Raw genomic sequence first — 12,165 nt, forward strand, 5'->3', positions numbered from 1 at the left:
AACTCATGGGACAGCCCAGCCAGTGGGTCGCCTCTCACGTGGATGGTCTCTATCACCCAAAAAGTTGTCACCGTGTCCCACACAGGCTCTGTGGCCACTGGACTCATGACGGCTTGCCCTGTGCCCCACTGTGCCCAGGGCCCAGCAGGGCTGTGACACTTGGACAGCTGTGCAGGTTACAGCCCTCCACCAGGAATAGAAGGAAGATGTTCCTCCTGGGTGAGGTCCCCAGCGGAGCAGACCCCTTTCCCTCTCTCTCTCCCTCTCTCTCTCTCTCTCTCTCTCTCTCTCTCATGACAGACTGTGTCCATGTGTTTTCTTGCAGAGCGACCACAGGCAAGTTCTCAGCTCCCTCCTGTCTGGGGCCCTGGCTGGTGCTCTGGCCAAAACGGCGGTAGCTCCCCTGGACCGAACCAAAATCATCTTCCAAGGTAAATGCTCTCTGTCCGCCTGTCGTATACGATAGAGATGCTTCCAGGTGCTTGCCCTCCTCTGCAGCCCCCCAAACTGCACTGCAAACTGGCTTTAAAATGCCTTTTTAGGGGCGCCTCAGTGACTCAGTCAGTTAAGCATCCAACTGCTTGATTTCGGCTCTGGTCGTGATCTCACGGTTCATGGATCAAGCCCTGCATCGGGCTCTTGTGCAGAGCCTGCTTGGGATTCTCTCCCCCTCTCCCTCTGGCCCCCTGTCCCTACTGCTCATTCTCTCTCTCTCTCTCTCTCTCTCTCTCTCTCTCTCTCTCTCTCAATAAATAAATAAATAAATAAATAAATAAACAAACTTAAAAAAATGCCTCTTAAAAATCCACTTAGAAACCCTGTTAGCCCCCCAGGGCTGCCATCACAAAGTACCATATACGACTCAGCTCACACTCCAGAGGCCAGAGGTCTGGAATCAGGGTGTCATCCCCAGTCGGTTCCTTTTGTGGACTCTAGGGGAGGAGCCTTCCAGCTCCCGGGACTCCAGGCATCCTTGGCTTCTGGTCTCATCTCCCCAGACTCTGCTTTGCCCTCTGCGTCTGTGTCCGCTCCTCTCATAAGGACACTTGTCATTGGATATAGGGCCCACCCGACTCCAGTAAGCTGTCATCCTAATGTAATTACATCTGCAAAGACCCTGTTTCCAAATGAAGTCCCATTCACTTCTACTCGGCATGAGGACATGGACAGTCCTTTTGGGGAGGCCCAGTTCAAAAAACCTTCACCCTCTCCTTGGGGTCAAGCAGCCACAGGGTCCCCTGAAGAGGAGGCCTTTCCGTCCCATAGACAGTGACCAGTGCCTACAACAGGGCAGTCACAAGCGGGGACCCCTGCCCCTCAACTGTTTGGGAGGAAGGGACTGCAGAGTCAAGCCACGTCCTCCTCGAGCTGGTCCCCGAGCCTCCCTGTGCCTCAGTTTCCTCATCCACAAAACAGGACGCTGATATCAGCCTCCTCCCAAGGGAGTGAGCTGACATGGGAAAGAGCGTGCTGTTACCTGGAGCGTAGTGCCCTGTGGGGAGCTGGGTTTAGCTCTGAGGGCCAGTAGGTGTGCACACCTGTCCGCACAGATGAGACCGTGACGGTGTCCTGGGAACACGGTAGACGCTCGGAAAGTGAGGAGAGGGAGGCTGCGAGACCCCTTGTGGCGCAGGCGCCCGAGGGCAGAGCACACTGTGGAATTGGGGAGCGAGGCGGCAGCCATCAAGGGTCGGGAGGCCGGCTGGGGTGGCCGCCTGCACCTGTGAGAAGACAGGGTCGGCTCTGGGCAGGGGACACCTCCCAGGACTTGTTCTGAGAGGACCAAGCCCCTTGGCTGCTCTGCACAGCTGGAGGCAGGGAGGCCTTTCCCAAAGGGGTTTGGTTGAATTGGAGTCCAGCTGGGTGGGCCGAGCTGTCAACCCCAAGGGGCAGAAGCCCCTGCAGAGACCCTCGCTTTTCTGGGGAGTGAGGCGGCAGCTCCCTTCCCTGGGGAAAAGTTCACAGGCAGGGGGCCCTGAGCCAGTGAGGAAGTTCCCTGGAGGAGACTGACCCTGCTCAGAGCGCCGCCCCCCCCCCGCCCCCCACCTCAGCCCTTGGCAGGGAAGCATCCTCCGGGGCTGTTCTCACTCCCCATGCTCAGACCTGAGCCCAGCAGTGGGGTCCCACAGACCGAGGTCCTGTCCTTCACATCTAATGGTCTCTATTGTGTTTTTGTTTTCTTCCAGTGTCTTCAAAAAGATTTTCTGCCAAGGTGAGCCACTGGGTCACTGACTCCTGGCTCTGGGGCCATCACCGTCTGCCCTGCTGAGCTGGCAGGAGGTGGTGGCATGTGGCCAGGGGTGAAGGAAGATGCTTTTCAAAGTGTTTTTTCCCTTTCATCTCCCCCAACAAGCCAGTTCCCAGGCTGCCAGGTGACCTGAGGCCTCCCCCACCAGCCCCAGGGCTGCCTGTCCTAGTGCCCCAACCTCTGCCTGGATGCAGCCCACCCCAGGAACTGACAGGAGACACTCATCCTTGGGGCGGTGGGGAGAAGACTTGAAGTTCTAAACCCACAATTTCACACTTGATTCATTTTTAAACAGAGAGCAGGCATCACCTTTGTAATACAGGAAGAGATAAAGAACATCTTTGAAAGCTAGACTACCGGCCAGACCCTCTGTGTGGGGCTCTTATCTGCAAACCTTGTTTCCCCTGGCTCGTGACTATTCCTCGGGTCAGAGGAGTAGGGAGAGAGGGGTCCCTGCGCGGGGCCCAGAGAATGTGGGGGGTAAGGTGGGGTGGGTCCGATAATGTGGCCCCAGTCACAGTGCTGGACAAAACAGGGTGTTCTCCATGGATGGAGCACAGGGCAGGCGAGGGTGTTGACCTTGCCCCCCTCTCCAGGAGGCCTTCCGGCTCCTCTATTTCACCTACCTCAACGAGGGCTTCCTCAGCCTGTGGCGCGGGAACTCGGCCACCATGGTGCGCGTGGTGCCCTACGCCGCCATCCAGTTCAGCGCCCACGAGGAGTACAAGCGCATCCTGGGCCACTACTATGGCTTCCGCGGAGAGTGAGTGGCCTCCCCCCGCCGCCCCCAAAACCCCTCTCAACCCTGCACCACCAACCCTGTCCTCCTGTCTCTGCACGCTCACCACGGCAGAACTCTCGTTTGCCCAGGCTCCCCTCAGAACCTAAGTCCAGGGAGGGCCCCCGATCCCCACTGCGCCCCAGTGTCCGCAGGGAAGGAACACTTCATGACTGCATACAAGCAGATGCCAAGGAAAGGCAGCTGTGGGAACTCAGAATGATGTCCGCCCAGGAGACCCATCGCTCCGCCTTAAGGCGGCCAGGCCCCGCCCATTCCTTGCTTCTCCCCCCTGGCTGAGACCTGTGGGCACCCCAAGTCTTGGGGGCAGTCCTCATTTTCTCTCGTCTCCTCCCCCTCTTTCAGAGCCCTGCCCCCTTGGCCCCGCCTCCTGGCAGGCGCACTAGCTGGAACAACAGCTGCTTCGCTGACCTACCCCCTGGACCTGGTCAGAGCAAGGATGGCCGTGACCCCAAAGGAAATGTGAGTTCCTAGGCCATGTGTTCTGTTCTGCCGCTACTCTCCACACAGGCAGTAATTGGTTCTCTTAGCCGATACTAGACTAGTATTGGCTCTCGTTTGTACTTAAACCGAAAGTCTTCATTTTTATTTTTTTTTAATGTTCGTTTATTTTTGAGAGAGGAAGAGAGAGCACGAGTCGGGGAGGGGCCGAGAGAGAGAGAGAGACACACACACACACAATCCAAAGCAGGCTTCGAGCTGTCAGTGCAAAGCCCAACGTGGGGCTTGAACCCACGAACCGTGAGCCAAAGTCAGACGCTCAACTGACTGAGCCCCCCAAGTGTCCCCCAAAGTCTCCATTTTGGATTGGCACGGTGAAAAGACAAGGGCTGGGCATAGCAGAGTGACCTGGGAGGTGAAGGTGGGGTACAGCCTTAGGCACGCATTTCCCCCTCCAATGCCAAAGCTTTTGCAATGCGGTTGTGTTCCTTAAAGAAGGAAGGCATCAACATCCAGACCCTGGCCCGCCCGTCTTCAGGAGGAGCAGAGAATTAGTCAAGGCCAGCGGCCCCTCTGCGTGCCCATAGCCCACGCACGCTGTCACCCTGTCCTGCAGGTACAGCAACATCTTTCACGTCTTCATCCGCATCTCCCGAGAAGAGGGCCTGAAGACCCTCTACCACGGGTTCACGCCCACCGTGCTGGGGGTCATTCCCTACGCCGGCCTGAGTTTCTTCACCTATGAGACGCTCAAGAGCCTGCACAGAGGTAAGGAGACGGAAGCCGGGGCAGCACCTCCCAGGGTCACACACACTCTGAGGCGGGACCCTAAGATCCCTCCCACCGGGCCCGGTCAAGGTCCGAGTCAGAACAAGACCCATATCAAGCCACCACTGAGGCTGCTAGACTCCCAGCCTTTTGTGCCGCATTTTGAGACCAGCTTTGTGAAATCCAGAGTGTCAGTGGAGCAGTGGCAGCCACTTGTGCACAGAGCATCCCGGGTACGGTCTAGACGGCAGAGGGAGTGCCCTCTCGTGTTTAGGTAATTTTGAGAAATTCAAAAAGTGCAGAAAAACAGAGAACGATATGCCACCACCCATACCTGCTACCCGCCCCCGCCCGGTGCAAACAGGTGGTGACGTCGCTCCAAGATGTTTTCTGTTAAAGAAAATGTTCCAGGTGAAGCTGAGGTCCTGTGTTCCCCACCCCCAGCCCCGCTCCCCCCTGAGGCCTCTTTACAAGAACTGCGTCCCTCACGCTGGCTGCTGATGCTTCCACACGCATTTCTATGTGTAGCAGGAACAATGAGTTACCTACACCTGCAACGAGTGCAGCTGGGCCCCAGCTCTCAGTTCACCCTGCCGGATCTGGATCGGAGGCTCTGAGTCCATCCTGCCGGATCTGAGGCTCTGCCGTGCCTTTTAGCAGTGTAGTGGGCCTCCCCTGCCGGGGGCTGCTGGGTGTTCCCAGGTTTTCAGTGATCAGACACCCAGGGTGTGAGCCCCCAGTTTGGGGACCTACTCCGCTTGCCCCCCAGCCCTGTCTCCATGCACTCACCCAAATGGGTGCCAGCGGATTCCTTCCTGTCCGGCCAGCGTGCTAAGTGAATAGCGGTGTCCCACTGTTTGTAATTCCTAGTTTACCTTTACAACCACACCGTTTTTGTTTTGTTTTGTTTTGTTTTTTTTAATTTAAAAAAAAATTTAATTTTTTTTAACGTTTATTCATTTTTTGATAGAGACAGAGCGTGAGTGGGGGAGGGGCAGAGAGGGAAGGAGTTCAAGAAGGGGCTCGAACTCACGGACCGTGAGATCATGACCTGAGCTGAAGGCGGACGCTTAACCGACTGAGCCGCCCAGGTGCCCCTTAATTTTTTTTTTTTTTTTAATGTTTGTTTAGTTTTGAGAGAGAGAGACACAGAGTGTGAGTGGGGGAGGGGCAGAGAGAGAGGAAGACACAGAATCTGAAGCAGGTTCCAGGCTCTGAGCTGTCAGCACAGAGCCCGACGCGGGGCTCGAACTCACGGGCCATGAGATCATGACCTGAGTCGAAGTCGGATGCTTAACCAACTGAGCCACAAGGCACCCCTACAACCACACAGTTTTAAAGAACCCCTCTTGTTTGGCTGCTGCCCCTTCCTGTGTCCCACATGTCCCGTCCACCCAGCTGCTCACCTCACCGCATCCCTGCAGCCCTATGGAGGGTACCCACGGAGCGGGCTGGGTGGTGGAGAGGGTCGCGGTCGCCCCTATCACTTTCCTTCTTTGCTTGATGGGAAAACAAGAGTGATCAGATGGGAGTTCATTCTGGGTCATAGGACTTGGTTAAAGGGATTATTTGTGAGTTTCTGCCTTTTTAGAAACTTTTCTTCTCAAATTTGATTAAAAGGAATGGTCGGGAGGTGAGGAGGCCAGGGTGGGAAGGCCCAACGGAGCCAGGGGAGTCCTGAGCCACGGCAGGGACAGAGCATGGGCCTGTGTGAGTGCCGGCTGTGGGGGTGCACCCACCACGGACCGGGCCGTGTGCCCTCTTGTGACGCCCTCACACAGCCCCTCTGTCCCTCGTCCACAGAGTACAGCGGCCGCCCACAGCCCTACCCCTTTGAGCGCATGATATTCGGGGCCTGCGCTGGCCTCATCGGGCAGTCAGCCTCGTACCCCCTGGACGTGGTGCGGCGGCGCATGCAGACAGCCGGGGTCACGGGTCACCCGCACGCATCCATCGCGCACACGCTGCGTGCCATCGTGCGGGAGGAGGGCGCCGTGCGTGGCCTCTACAAGGGCCTGAGCATGAACTGGCTCAAGGGCCCCATCGCCGTGGGCATCAGCTTCACCACCTTCGACCTCATGCAGATCCTGCTACGGCACCTGCAGAGCTAGGGAGCCCGCGGGCCGGCTGCTCTCGAGACGGGGAGCCGAGCTTCCACATGCAGCGGACCATTGACCCCTTTCGTTTCTGAGCCCGTGGAGTGAGGGTGCGCACGGTTCCACTCTGGGAGCCACGTCGGGAGCACCTTGTAGAATAAGCTGGGGGACCTGGCCTCGGTCCCACCAGCCGGCAGCCCTTGAAGTGCAATGTTGAGGCTGGTGGGCGGGGGCTACCACCCTCTCCCCATCCCTCCTCCCTGGGGCTGGCACTGTCTCCTGGAGGCGTCGCCCTAAATGCCCTGAGCTGGGAGTGACCAGCACTGCCTCCTGGCACCCTGTGACCTTGGACATGCTCCTGGTTCTAGTGACCCCATGCCCACTGGGCTCAGAGCCAGACTCCACCTGCCCCTGCGCCCACAGAGGGGAGTCCCAGAGTGTTCGGAGAAGCCTGTCCAGGCCCTGGTGAGGTGGGGCCAGACTTCTGCTCAGCTGGGGCTACAAATACAGCCTCTTGCCCTGCCCCGCCCCACCTGTCCCACCTTTGCCATTACTTCCCAGGTGACATGACTCCTCTGTCACCAGAGCCTCCTGCTTTGGAACAGCCTTCTCCCAAGAGGATTATTTGGATCCTGGACTCCGTGGCCATAGTAGGGCACCAGGAGTGGGTCTTCCCCTCTGTCGCCCACCTGTCTAGTTTGTAATGTTTCCAGGAGGGTCACATCTCCTCCACACAGCAGGGTTTGAGGAATTGCCACGGGTTTGGGTCTGAGTCCTAGCTGCAGGGCACCTGCTGGAAACTGGGCACCCAGGTCACCTTCTGTGGGCCTGGAAGCTCCCACCCCTATCGCTATCCCACAGGCCACACCAGTAGAGGCCTGACCTTAGGCCCTAGCCCTCTGCCCCTAGGCACAGCGGCTCCTGTGGGGATGTGTGGCATCTGGCATGTCCCTGGCTTCCCACCTGAGCAGGCACTTGGCCAAGACACAGGGCAGTTTAAGACCCACAAGGTTGTCGGATTTCCATGAATAGAGCACATGGAGGCAACTTGCAGCCTTGATCTTCCCAAAATGGGGGCCCCTGAGACCGTGTGTAGCCCAGGGGGGGATTCTCGGAGAAACTGGGGAACCCCAGGGCACCTCCAGGGAGCTGGTCTCATGGAGAAGTCCCCTAGGGTCTGCTCGGTGTCACATTTCAGAATGACTTTGGGAGTTTCTTGATTTCTTTTGGTTTTGTTCTTCAATCTGGCTGACCCTGGGTCTAGTCACAGTAAACCCCGACCCGTGTGATCTGGTTCCAGGCAGAGGTGACCAGAGGGTCGGTTTTCACAGAGAGCTCCTCAGCCACGATGTGTGAAAGGGTCTAAGAGGGCATGTTTGCCCCATGCACATTTCCAGTCGTGACCTTCATTTCTCCCCTTTGTTCTGTCCCCTTGGTGTCCTTGCCTGGGACCCCTGCAGGTATGAAGACCCCTCTCTCTGTCCTTCCTTGCATGTGTCTGCCGGCCAGCCTGGCTCTCATCCCCAGGGTCTCAAGGCTGTTTTGTTGGGTGGACTTCGCTCCTCCTGTCCTCGCCCTGCCCAGCGCCCAGGCTCGGCAGGAGAGGCAGGGACCCCTCACAGGGAGACGGGCTGGGGACCCAAGGGCCACCAGGCAGGAGAAAGCAGCAGGGGCTGGGGGGTCCACCGCAGGCAGGTGAGACCAAACGAATGGCTCTCTGAGCCTCAGGCCGGGTGGCAGAGGGGAGGGGCCCCCAGGTCCCGCCAGCCCCACCGCGCCTCCCCAAGGTGGCTCCCAGTCGAGTGGGCCCCAGCCACACACACAGCTGGGCTGGTGCCCTCCGTGGTCACACCCCTCCCACCGGTGTCCATCTTGATCTGGAGTTACATTTTGATGCCATGAAGACACTTTGTTTATATATAATGTTTATATATTTTAAAAGATTTGTGCCAAGAGAGTATATTTAATAAAAATTAAAATGACTTTTTTTTCTGCCCATGTCTCTTCTCTTCGGCTCTAACCCCCAACCCTCCCTCCCTTTCAAACCAAAAACAGGGTTGAGGTTATTTTGACAGATTTTTAAATATATTCTTGAATAACCCCCACCCACCTTTTTTTTTTTAAGTAGGCTCCATGCCCAACATGGGGCTTGAACTCAGGACCCTGAGATTTGGGGAGGACATTACCAGCTCTACCAACTGAGCCAGCCAAGCATCCCTTGAATAAACCTTTTTAATGTAATAATTGTTTCAATTATTAATACCTAGCATGGTCTTCTAGAAAACTCAGACTGTAAAAGAGTTACGGTGAGAAGTAGGTCGGCCTGCCCATTCCCTCCGCCAGGGTGTCTTCTGTTACCAGTTTCTCATGTGTCCTTCCGGAGCCATCCTGTGCATAAACACTCGTCCCTTTTGTTGTTGTTGTTTGTTTGTTTTTACATTTATTTATTTTTGAGAGACAGAGAGAGACAGCGTGAGCAGGGGAGGGGCAGAGAGAGAGGGAGACACAATCCGAAGCAGGCTCCAGGCTCCGAGCTGTCAGCACAGAGCCCAACGTGGGGCTCGATCTCACGAACCGTGAGATCCTGACCTGAGCCAAAGTCGGACGCTTAACCGACTGAGCCACCCAGGCGCCCCAACACTCGTCTCTTTTGAGGACACGCATGGCGAGCCACATCATCAGTCAGGATGGGTTGCATCCTGCTGCAGCCAGCATGGCCGCAAAGTCCTGTGGTTTCTCTCCCATGCCCTGCCTGTCTGCCATGTGCTGGGGACTCCGCTCCCTGGCCGCTCGAGGCTTTAGGAGTGAGTGTGGCTGTCAGCAGGGGCACGAGGATGAGGAGGCCACCAGAGGTCTCAGTGGCCATTGAGACTGCAGCCCATTACCTGGACCAACTTGTAGGGCTCACCTGAGCAGAGGTGGGGAGTGGCAGCCTCCACACGCCAGGGGAGGAGGGGCGACTGGATGTGCGAACTCGTGTGGGGGTGTGATTCGAGTACATTCTACCTTGCTGACCCTGAACTGCTCTGCGAGCTGCTTTCAATCCACCATATTTCTTGCACGTTGGTCTCTACTGTGTACTGTTTGTCTCAGTTTAGCCACAGGTTGGCGTTTCCCTGGGGTGGTGGCCTGTGACGACATCCCTTATTGATGGTCATTGAGGTTGTTCGTGATCTGTTGCCGTGACAACGAGGTAGTGGCTCCTGGGGACTGCTGAGCTTGCCTCTCACGTCCTACTGATTTCCGGTCAGTCCCACCTCTTGTACCAGCCCCTAAACCTGGGAGGGTCTGGGTCAACTCCCCACTTTCCCCCAACCACTGTGGCATCCCCTAAAATATAGAGGTGGGCACGTGACTCCATCTGCACCCATGACAGCAGAGAAGGTATTTACTAACCACTTCCAGATAGAACTTCTGGAAGCACCCTTTGTCTCTCCCACTGGCCCTGTGGGAAGAAACACCAGCCCAGGCAGTTGTTGGGACTATCCTGTGATCACAAGGTAGAAAGCAATCCCAGGGTGAAACTGACACTGCAGAAAATGGAGCACAGATGAACAGAGGGGTTGGCGTATTTGTGACATTGGGCTGCTGGATCCAGCCTTGCCTGAAGCTCTCAACTGCCTCTCAACTTCTGGCAATATGAGTCACATTATCCTGTTTATTGAAGACAGCGTTGAGCTTCTTGGCACTCTCTGAAGCAAGTCTGTTATGTGCCTCTTTGTGTTCATGCACTAGTGTGTCTATGGGTTTCCAGGAACGAAATTGCTAGGTAGGGATCAAGGGATATGTTAACTGATGCTGCCAGTGCCCATTCCTAAGTCCAGCAGTCACGGCTGCCAGCAACTGCTTTTGGCTGTAAGCCGCTGCAACCCAGTCTGGGGGCTTCCCCGTAGGAGCATAACTCAACACCCCAGGAGCAGCCCTCGGCCAATGATTGTGGACAGTCCTTCACCACTGGGGTGGGTTTACTCGGGTCAGATCTAACTGTCCCCCCAGGTCCCCAGCAGGACCGAGCCCGGGGTTGCCCGCTTAGTCACCTGTTCATTGGCACCCCCACAGGGCTCCTCCCTCCCTGTTTCATTTCTCCATCCCCAGGGAGTCTCCCTGGGGTGACCTCCCAGGTAAACCATGGGCCCTGAGTCCTCGTGACAGGGTCATCTTTTGGGGAAATCTATCCAGAGATGAACAGAAATGCCAGATACTCCTGCAAGGAGATGATAGCCATTTATATCACATACCCTCACTGTCTTGAGTTTCCTGGGGCCGCCTTAACAAAGTACCCCAGACCGGGGGGCTTAAAAACCCAAATGTATTCTCTTACAGTTCTGGAGACCAGAAGTCCAAAATCAACGTGTCAGCGGGTTTGATTCCTTCCGAGGTCATGAGGGAAGGATGTGTCCAGGCCTTGTCTTGGCTGCCGGCTGTCTTCCTATCGTCTTCCCTCTGTGCTTTTCTGTATCTAAATTTCATTGTAATAGAAAAAAGAAAAAAAGCAAATTTCCTCTTCTCAGGACCCACCTTCATGGCCTCGTTTTAACATAATCATCTCTTTAAAGCCCTGGTATCCAAATCCGGCCCCACTCTGAGGTCCTAGAGGTTAGGGCTTCTGTGAATTTGGGGAGGATGTCATTCAGCGCCTATCCTCACCAAGGCCAGTCACCAGCCTTGCAGATCCTCACTATTCTGACGGGGGAAAGCAGCAGGACATCCAGGGCACGGGCGGTGACCAGGCGGTGACAGGGGAAGAGACAGCAAGGTCAGGAGGAGGCCTGAGGACTGGACAAGGTGGAGGTCCCAGGGACCCGGACAGGAGTGGTTTCAAGGTGCATCTTGGGTCCTGCTTCCAGTTTGTTTTGTGCCTTTTCTTTCCGCTGTTTTTCTCCTTTGCTCGTTTCTCTGGAGTCATTGAAAGTTTGACTTGCCATTGGGTTTTCCTTTTTCTTTTTCTTTTATTTTTTTATTTTTTTAATTTTTTTTTTTTTAATTTATTTTTGACAGAGAGAGAGAGAGAGTGTTTGAGCTGGAGAGGGGCAGAGAGAGGGGGAGACACAGAATCTGAAACAGGCTCCAGGCTCTGAGCTGTCAGCACAGAGCCCGACGCGGGGCTTGAACTCACGAACCGTGAGATCATGACCTGGGCCGAGGTCGGATACTTAACCAACTGAGCCACCCAGGCGCCTTTTTTCTTTTTCTTTTAAATCCTCTTTTCTTCAGCCGGTTTAGAAATGACACATTGCGTTTCTTGTAACATAGGGCTTCTGGGCCGGGGCATTGCGGACTTCCGGGGTGGGGCCGTCCTGGGCACCTCAGGTTGTTGAGCAGCACCCTTGGCCTCCGCCCACCAGATGCAGCAGTGTCCCTGTCCCCTCTCAACCATGACAACCAAAAATGTCTCCAGAAAATAATGCCTCCAGACATTGACTAGTAACCCTGTGGGGCAGAATCATCCCTCCTGTGAGAAGCCCTGAGGTGCGGTGACTACCACTGACATGGCAGTTAATAAGGTAATACTTCCCCTCCTGAAAACACAGGGTCCTGACCACCCCCTTCTGTCTTCCCTATTTTTCTCTGTGGCTCCACCTTGTTTCTCTCGGTCTTTTTTTTTTTTTTTTTTTTTTTTAATTGTGAAATGTGTCCCAAAAAGAGTCCGTAAGACCGCTGTGGTTTAACGCACGGCAGTGAGAGCCTGTGACCGTCATGGGTTCTTCCTGCCTTGGCTGGCCCATGTGCGCCTCGTGCCGGTCACTCTCTTGCTTTTCTTTAGGTGTTTTCAACTTCCTGTGTGTCCCTAAACCACGTGGTGTTGAGCTCTG

The 12,165-nt window shown here is 55.7% G+C and overlaps 1 protein-coding gene across 1 annotated transcript in view; it reads left to right on the forward strand.

Annotated features, from left to right (window-relative positions):
* Positions 1 to 8,332, forward strand: part of SLC25A42 (solute carrier family 25 member 42) — a 30,725-nt gene extending 22,393 nt beyond the window's left edge. The window contains exons 3-8 of the mRNA XM_049640308.1: positions 326 to 431; positions 2,187 to 2,212; positions 2,845 to 3,011; positions 3,393 to 3,509; positions 4,105 to 4,256; positions 6,060 to 8,332. Of these exons, the coding sequence (XP_049496265.1) occupies positions 326 to 431; positions 2,187 to 2,212; positions 2,845 to 3,011; positions 3,393 to 3,509; positions 4,105 to 4,256; positions 6,060 to 6,367 (876 nt within the window). The 3' untranslated portion in view covers positions 6,368 to 8,332. The remainder of the gene's footprint in view (positions 1 to 325; positions 432 to 2,186; positions 2,213 to 2,844; positions 3,012 to 3,392; positions 3,510 to 4,104; positions 4,257 to 6,059) is intronic.
* The last annotated feature ends 3,833 nt before the right edge of the window (positions 8,333 to 12,165 follow it).

This window comes from Panthera uncia, chromosome A2 (assembly GCF_023721935.1).
Source record: "Panthera uncia isolate 11264 chromosome A2, Puncia_PCG_1.0, whole genome shotgun sequence".
NCBI lineage: Eukaryota > Metazoa > Chordata > Mammalia > Carnivora > Felidae > Panthera > Panthera uncia.